The sequence below is a fragment of the Sarcophilus harrisii genome, chromosome 6, assembly GCF_902635505.1.
Source record: "Sarcophilus harrisii chromosome 6, mSarHar1.11, whole genome shotgun sequence".
NCBI classification, from domain to species: domain Eukaryota; kingdom Metazoa; phylum Chordata; class Mammalia; order Dasyuromorphia; family Dasyuridae; genus Sarcophilus; species Sarcophilus harrisii.
The window spans coordinates 2,517,131-2,525,165 of NC_045431.1; the positions used below are offsets into that span (position 1 = coordinate 2,517,131).

An 8,035-nucleotide genomic window follows, 5' to 3' on the forward strand; every position below is an offset into this window, starting at 1 on the left:
CACGAAGCCAGATTCACAGTCTATCTTTCTGTGGCAATAGAAAGTGTTTTGTTGTTGAGTTGTTTTGTCGTGTCTGGCTCATCGAGAGCCCGTCTGAGACACTAGAGCAGTTCGCCATTTCCTTCTCTAGCTCATTTTACAGAGAAGGAAATGGAGGCAAATGGGGTGAAGCATCAACCCCAGGTTATACAGCTGCAAGTTTCTGAGGCTGGATTTGAATTCAAATCTTCCCGACACCCTCTGACTTTATCCACCGAACCTCTAATAGCCCATAGAGATATAGTGTTCTAAAAAGGGGCACTGGTGGTTGTGTTGAGTTCTGGGTCTGTAAGACTTGATCCGGAACACCTCTTAGCTTTTGTTCCTACTTTTCGAGAGGGACTTTGATGAGCTGGAGGTGGATGAATATGTCCAGAAAATCGAAAGAACCAGAGATGTTCAGCCTTTAAAGAAGAAGACTAAGGGATTGAGATGGCTGAGAGGGATGCTATAATGATCCTGAGATAGGTAGGGGATGGTTTTATGGGAGAAAGATTAGACTTTTTTTTTTTTTTGCCTGACTCCAAAGACACAGGAGGGTGATTTACAGAGAGTATAATAAAAAGTCCTATGATAATAAGGGCTGTCCAATCAAAGAATTAGGCAGCTAGATGGTACCGACAGACTTGAGCATGCCTTAGACGTCGCCACGGCAGCCAGCTGATACAGTGGATGGGGCTCTGGGCCTGGAGTGAGGAAGACTCATCTTCTGGAATTCACATCTGGGCTCAGATATTCCACAGCTGTTTGACCCTGGGCAAGTCACCAAATCCTATCTGCCTCAGTTTCCTCATCTGTAAAATGACTGGAGAAAGAAACTCACCCAGATTCCAGCCAAGAAAAGCTGAAGAGGGGTCACAAAGAATGGGACAGAACTGAAAAATGACTAAATAGCAATTAAAGAATGGAGTGCTTCAAGATAGTGAGCTCCCTATCAGGGAGGGGTAGGAAGGTTAGAGCAGAACTTGCCTCAGATGGACTTTCTATTTTAGGTAAAGGTCAGAGTAGACGGCCTCCGAGGTCCTTACAATTCTCAGGTTCTCCCAGTGCATAAAATGTTTTTTAAATCGTGAAATAAGCAGCAAAATCAAACCAGACCTGCAGATTGCTACCCTATAAACCAAACCAAACCAACCCCCCCCCCCCCCCCCAGTTACTTGGTTAGTTAGAATTTCCAATTCCAAATAGGGATGGGTAAGGATTAAGAAGGGGACCTGTTTGTTAAGTAAGGACAGAGGAAAGGCCAGGTCAATGTTGACTCTTCATTCACTTTCTCTGATAAACACTTCTTCAGCTTTTACTGTTACCCTGTAGGGGAGAGACAAAAATAAGGAATTGCCCACGCACAGCTAAGGGGCAGAGGATCGGTGACAGGCTATGTCTGGGTCAGCAAGGCCCCAGGCCAAATTCCGCCTCAAATAGTTCTTAACCGAGGTGTGATTCTGGGCCACGCATTGGCCGATCCATTTCCTCATCTGTAAAATGGGAGTAATAACAGTCTCTCCCTCCCAGGGTTGTTGTGGGTCCCAACTTCTGCTTCTAATCCTGGTTGTTGTTATTGTGGTCCTCACTCATTCTGGCTGGCTCAAGGGAAGAAAGGATAAGTATGAAACAAAGCAGAATGGCATCGTTATGCAAGAGGAAAAGGAAGTGACATGGAATCAGAGAGGAGACAGACATGCATCTCTCCGTGTTTCTGTCTCTACCTTTGTCTGTCTCTCTCTTTCTTCTCTGTCTCTCTCCCTCCCTCCCTCCTCTCTCTTTCCTTTCTGTCTGTCTCCTTTCTTTCTCCATCTGCCTCTGTTTTTATCTTTCTGTCTCTGTTTCTATGTATCTTTTCTGTCTCTCTCTTCCTTTTGTCTCTGTCTCCATTTGTCTCTGTGTATGTGTCTGTCTCCCTTTCCCTCTCTCCTTCTCTCTCCCTGTCTCTCCCTCCCCCTTTTCTTTGTCTCTCCTTTCTCTCCCTTCTGTCTCTGTCTTTCTCTCTCTATCTCTTTTTTCTTTTCCCTCCCGCTCCAGCCCCTGCTTTGTTATATGACTCCGGCGGTCCCCCAGCACCCCCAGATTATCCTCGGTGCAACACTTTGCCTTCCCGCTAAGCTCCTGGAGGGCAGGGACTGGGCTGGTTTTCCCATTTTGCGCCCGACGGCCCCCCCCCCCATCAGTAAGCCAGCACCAGGACATACAAGGAAACACTCGGTACGGTTCGTTTCCTTGCAGGTTCGAGCCCCCGGAGGCGAGTTTTGGCCTCTCTCGGTCCCCTCCTTTCCCCGCGACAACCGTCTAAGAATTACACTCGAACCAGCACCTGGCGCGAATTTGTGCAGACCCGGGCTTGCGTAACTCGCTTAAGGGAGAACTTTTCGGACCCAGGCGGGGGTCCCCGGGGAGGGGGAATGGCGCCCGGGAAAGCGGCAGAAGCGCGCCGGGGGCCGGGGGGGGCCGGGGGGGCCGGGGGCCCTCCCCCGGGACAGCGAGACTTGTCCGTCCCGGGTCCCCAGCGGAAGCCCGCGAGGCAGATCCTGCGGTCATCTGTGGCCCCATCGGAGCGATGGGAAACTTGAAGCTCCGAGGCGCGAAGGGACTTCCCCAAGCTTTCCTGGCCGACAAGTTGCGGCCCGACCAGGCTGCCCCCGCCTCGCCGCGCCCCATCACCCCGATCTCCCGGCTCGCTCGCTCGCTTTCCCAAAGCTGCCGTCACCTGGAGCTCGGGAACCTCCACGGGGCCCCGCAGAGTGGTGGGAGCGCGGCCGCCCGCTGTCCTTGGGAAGCCGGGGCTGGGAGGCGGGGGGCGGGGGGCGCCGGGGCAGGAGCCGGGCGGCCGGGGCTCCGCGGCTCGGCGTTCGGACGCCTCCCGGCCCTCTCCAGGGCTCCCCTTTGGCCCCAAACCGCTGACTTCAGCCCCGCGGCCGCGAGGACGCCCAGAGGGTTAGAGGCGGGACACCCCGGCCAGACAGGTACTGGGGGAGGGAGCGGGAGGGGGGGAGCGGGGGAGGGCGAGCAGACGAGAGAAAAGGGAGAGCGGAGGCTTGGGGGGAGGGAGAGCCGAGGAGAGAGGCGGCCGGGAGAGCGCTGTTCCCAAGCAAGGCGGACTGGGAGGGGGGGTGTCTTGATTTTCTTCCCTCTCCACTTCCGATCGCAGCCACAGAGGCGGCGGCGGCAGCCACAGGGAGCTCGGGCTCTCGGGCCCCTCGCGCTGGGGACGGGACCCACGGCCAAGGGCGCCCCGCCGCTGGCCGCGAGGAGCGGTCACGGAAGCCGGGGCGGGGAAGGTAGGAGAGCAGCGGAAAGCCGCGCGGGCCGGGGGCACAGGGAGGCCCAGGGAGACCCCGGCGGCCCCTGCGCGGCAGCTTCCCGGCTCGCGCCCCGAGGGGCCCAGGACAGCGGGGCGCTGAGCGGAGGGCATCTGCCAGCAGAGAGCCGAGCCCCGCAGCCCGCGCTCGGCGCCCCGAAAGCCGCTTCCCCGCTTCGCTCCGGAGTCCCGGCGGCCGCCGAGGCAGCTGCGCAGCGCGACCATCCAGCCGGGAGCAAGCCCCGGAGCAGCCGCTGGCCAGGTGCGGGCGCCGGGCTCCGGGGGCACCTGCCCGAGGGGCGCACGGGCCCGGGGGGAGGGGGACACCAATGGGGCTCGCCAGGGGCCCTCGGGCGAAGTGTCTGCCTCGCGGCCCCCGGCGCCCCCGGAGTCCCCGCCATGCTGTTACCGCCCCGAAGGAACCGGACCCTGTACCCGCCGCTGCTGCTCCTGCAGCTGCAGCTGCCCGCGGCGGGGGCCGGCGGGGCCGGCCGGGAGCTCCTGGGGCCGGCGCGGATAGTCACGGGCAGCCTGCTGGCGCTGCTCATCCTCTGGACCCTGCTGGGGAACGTGCTGGTGTGCGCCGCCATCATGCGCTACAGGCACCTGCGCTCCAAGATGACCAACGTCTTCATCGTGTCCCTGGCCGTCTCCGACCTCTTGGTCGCGCTCCTGGTCATGCCCTGGAAGGCCGTGGCGGAGGTGGCCGGCTACTGGCCCTTCGGGGCCTTCTGCAACGTCTGGGTGGCCTTTGACATCATGTGCTCCACCGCCTCCATCCTGAACCTGTGCGTCATCAGCGTGGACCGCTACTGGGCCATCTCCAGCCCCTTCCGCTACGAGCGCAAGATGACCCAGAGAGTGGCCCTGGTCATGGTCAGCGCGGCCTGGGCCCTGGCCGTCCTCATCTCTTTCATCCCCGTGCACCTCAACTGGCACAAGGACCAGGGGGGGTCGGCGAGAAGCCAGGCCCCTCCACCCCCCTCCGGCAATGCGACCCCCTGGGGGGAGGGGCCGGAGAACTGCGACTCGAGTCTCAACAGGACTTACGCCATCTCCTCCTCCCTGGTCAGCTTCTACATCCCGGTGGCCATCATGATCGTGACCTACACGAGGATCTACCGCATAGCCCAGGTGCAGATCCGCCGGATCTCCTCTTTGGAGAGGGCCGCGGAGCACGCCCAGAGCTGCCACAGGAGCCGAGCCGACTGCCAGCAGCACAGCAGCCTCAAGACCTCCATCAAGAAGGAGACCAAAGTCCTCAAGACCCTGTCGGTGATCATGGGGATCTTTGTCTGCTGCTGGCTCCCGTTCTTCATCCTCAACTGCATGGTTCCTTTCTGCGACAGGCCCGGGGACCCCCGAGCCGGCTTCCCCTGCGTGAGCGAGACCGTCTTTGACGTCTTCGTGTGGTTCGGCTGGGCCAACTCGTCCCTCAACCCCGTCATCTACGCCTTCAACGCCGACTTCCGCAAGGTCTTCGCCAAGCTTTTGGGCTGCGGCCGCTTCTGCGCGGGAACCCCGGTGGAGACGGTGAACATCAGCAACGAGCTCATCTCCTACAAGCAGGACACGGGACTCCCCAAGGAGATGGCCACCGCCTGTGTCAGCATGATCCCCAACGCCGTGGACTCCGTAAGTGGAAACGAGGCCGGGTCCTTTGACGGGAGGTCTCGGCTCTCCCAGACTTCCCCAAACCCTGACCCGGCCACGGCTTCAGGGTGCGAGCTGGACTGTGAAGGGGAGATCTCCCTGGGCAGAATCACACCCTTGACTCCAAACGGTTTACATTAAACTGCGTAAGGGATCTAGAATGGTCCTAATACTTAGTGGGGCACGTAAATCCAGACGTACACCTGCTGGCCTGCCTGGGCAGGTGCCCCGTGCCCTCCCTGTATTTCCCTCTGGCGTCTGTAGTGCTCAGTGTCTGGAAGTGAAGGGAGCAACTTCAGTCCCACCATCTTGTCTCTTCATCCCCAGGGAGGACATTAAAGCAGGGTTTTTCCACACTGGCCAGTGACTTGTGTTTCGATTGGTTTTAAAACACCGGAGACCCAAGGGTGCAGTGGGTGATTTGTCTCGGTGTGACTGGCTGTTGTGATGTGTTTGTGCAACCTCTGGCATTTCTTTATCGGCTACGGGATCCTTCCCGATTTGCTCCGAAGGACTAATAAATGCAGGTTATGCTGATAAGGGGTTATCTTTCCTTCACTGTTGGGATTTTCAGTGTGGGGTCCTTCCTTAGTTAGGATTCTAGGAACCAGTTTTTGTAGAGTGTTTTTTAAAGCCGTTTTCCTCGTCCAAAAAATCTGGCTTTCGTGTTAGCAGACAAGTCTGCCTTAAAGTTGTGCACAGGGCTGCATGATTGCTTTCCATCTGCCTCTTCGTGCTAGTCGCAGGTTGAGCTGGGGGCTGGGTGGGTTGCGATCTCTGCCGTGTTATGTGTCTGTGCTGTAGCTCTGAATTAGTGCTGCAAACCCATCTTAGATTTATTGTAGCAAATGCCTATTTACCAGGCGCTGAATTTTCATTGTATTTCTCTGAATTATTTCCCTGAAAAATAGTCAGAATGGTGAAGATGAATTGTTTCCTTGATGTTCCAGATATATGCTATTGATTCCCAAATTATGCTAAAACACTGCATTAAAATCAAGTATGATTAAAATGGTTCATTTGCTTTTTCATCTTGGTGAGTGTAACAATATTGTGACTTATTAATTGCTCTTTCGAAAAAGCTTGGGAATGGGTATGCTTATATAGTTTGAATAAAGCCTTACTGTCCTAATGGAACTTTTCCTTTGGAGCTGATGAGAATTGAAGGGCAGAGGGGGTAGACGGTGATTTCACCGGTACAGAGACCTCCTGGGTGAGGACATTCGCTTCCTGAGTAAGCTGCCACCTTCGATCCTTCAGTCCTTAGACTGCCTAAAGATCTGAGGAGTCAAATGAGCCACCCAGGAAGTATGGCTCAGAGGGGGATTTGAACACAGGGCTTTCCTGACTCCAAAGCTGGACCCCCATCCACTACCTCCAACTGGCTCCAGTGCTTGAGAATATAAAGTCCATTAAAAATAAGATAAAGGCACCAAAGATGAAATTTGGGTGAGAACATACAGTATTTGACAATCTTTCGATTGCGGTGCTTTAAAAAATTGCTCAGTGGCTTTGTTGGGCAGTGCTCTACGCAGGGAAGAGACTGTATTTCATCTCAGAATCATCCCGCTGGAGAGCAAGTTATTATTGTGATGGATGATGAATGCAGGTGTTATTAATAGAAGGAAGTGAGATGTGAAGGTGTAGCTTCCACATAAATCCCAGCGTCGAATCAGTCTCCTGGAAAACAGATAATCAATTTCTTGCCTTTTTAAACAATTTTATTTTCAGCCTTTGAAAGTGCTACCCCCCCCTCTCCCCCGGCTTCCTTAGCATCGGGGACAATCCTGTTTTCTGTTTTATGCATTTACTTTCAGAAAACCTTAGAATGGCAGAGTAGGAAGGTACCTTAGAAGAAAGAACACAGAGCATCAGAACTGGAGGTAATAACCGATATTTCCGAAGGAGGGACCTTAGGGATTATCTGGCCCAATCCTTTTATTTTCCAGATGAGGATCCTGAGAACTGCCTTGTTCAAAGGCACAGAGAATTTGCTAGGACTGTCAGCAGATCTCCTTATCCCAATCCAGTGTATTTGTATTATAAGACTTTCAGGAACCCCAGGACATGCTTGGGTTGATTCTATCACCTGTTTTGGTCTGGGAAAAAATATTATTCAGGGGATTTTTCCCTTCTGGTTGTTATGGCAGAGGGAGGCTCATTTCAAGACCCCGGGAGACATTTTTCTTTAGGGATGCAGAATTAGCTGCCCGAGAACTCGGCAAACCTTGCCATGAAGTTGTTTAAAAAATGAATATTGCTAATACTGCTCCTGCAGTTAAGTGGGGCTCCCTAAGTGCACTTGTTTGTTCATTCAGCAGATATTGATCAGATGCCATTATTTCTTAGCCCGGCGGAGTCTGATGCCGACTGTGGCTCAGTGCAGCCAGGCTCCAGCATTTTACTCAAAGAAATGTTGCGATCGTCCTACCCTCTCCATTGGGGCCGAGCCTCAGCCACCTCTACGGTTCTTAGAACCGGTTTCCAAGACGGCTGGAGGGGAACTCTTGTTGACTCATGGTGTGGACCCCACCGCCATCCTGCTCGAATGCATGCAAGATGCTCTGGGGATGCAGAGGGCACGGGGCACGGTCCCTGGGCCCAGGGAGCATGGAGTCTATTTTAGGAGCGAAGACCCATACGGACAAAGTACGTAACGGCCCAGCATCTGTGGGGAGGCACACAGAGGATCCTGCTTGGGGTCTCCCGGGGACTAGTGTCAGTCACACAAAAGCCCATCAGACCACGCCGAATGAACACGCTTAGTAGATGGAGGCTGTTGCAGGTGACTCGGACAGGAGATCACAGGGTAGAGAGGGAGCTGGGGAGAAGCTTGGGGAGACTTTGAAAGAACAGCAGTGGTGGCAGTGGTCTTAAGCTCAAATTGCTTTTTGTTGCAAATGTTTGCATTATGATAAGCTATTTCTCCAGCCCAAATCCTGTTAATACTATTATTTATTTAAATTTATGTTCAAGCTCCAAGTCTAAGAGTCATCCCTGACTTTTCCCTTCATATTCTCCACCCACCCACACAACCAGTTAGTGACTAAA

General features: G+C 54.6%; 1 protein-coding gene across 1 annotated transcript; it reads left to right on the plus strand.

The window, feature by feature from the left end:
• Window positions 1-3,730: 3,730 nt before the first annotated feature.
• DRD5 (dopamine receptor D5) lies at window positions 3,731-6,637 on the plus strand. The gene has a single exon (XM_012552332.3). It carries the CDS (start codon window positions 3,731-3,733, stop codon window positions 5,123-5,125), a length of 1,395 nt encoding a protein of 464 aa, XP_012407786.2. The 3' UTR covers window positions 5,126-6,637.
• The last annotated feature ends 1,398 nt before the right edge of the window (window positions 6,638-8,035 follow it).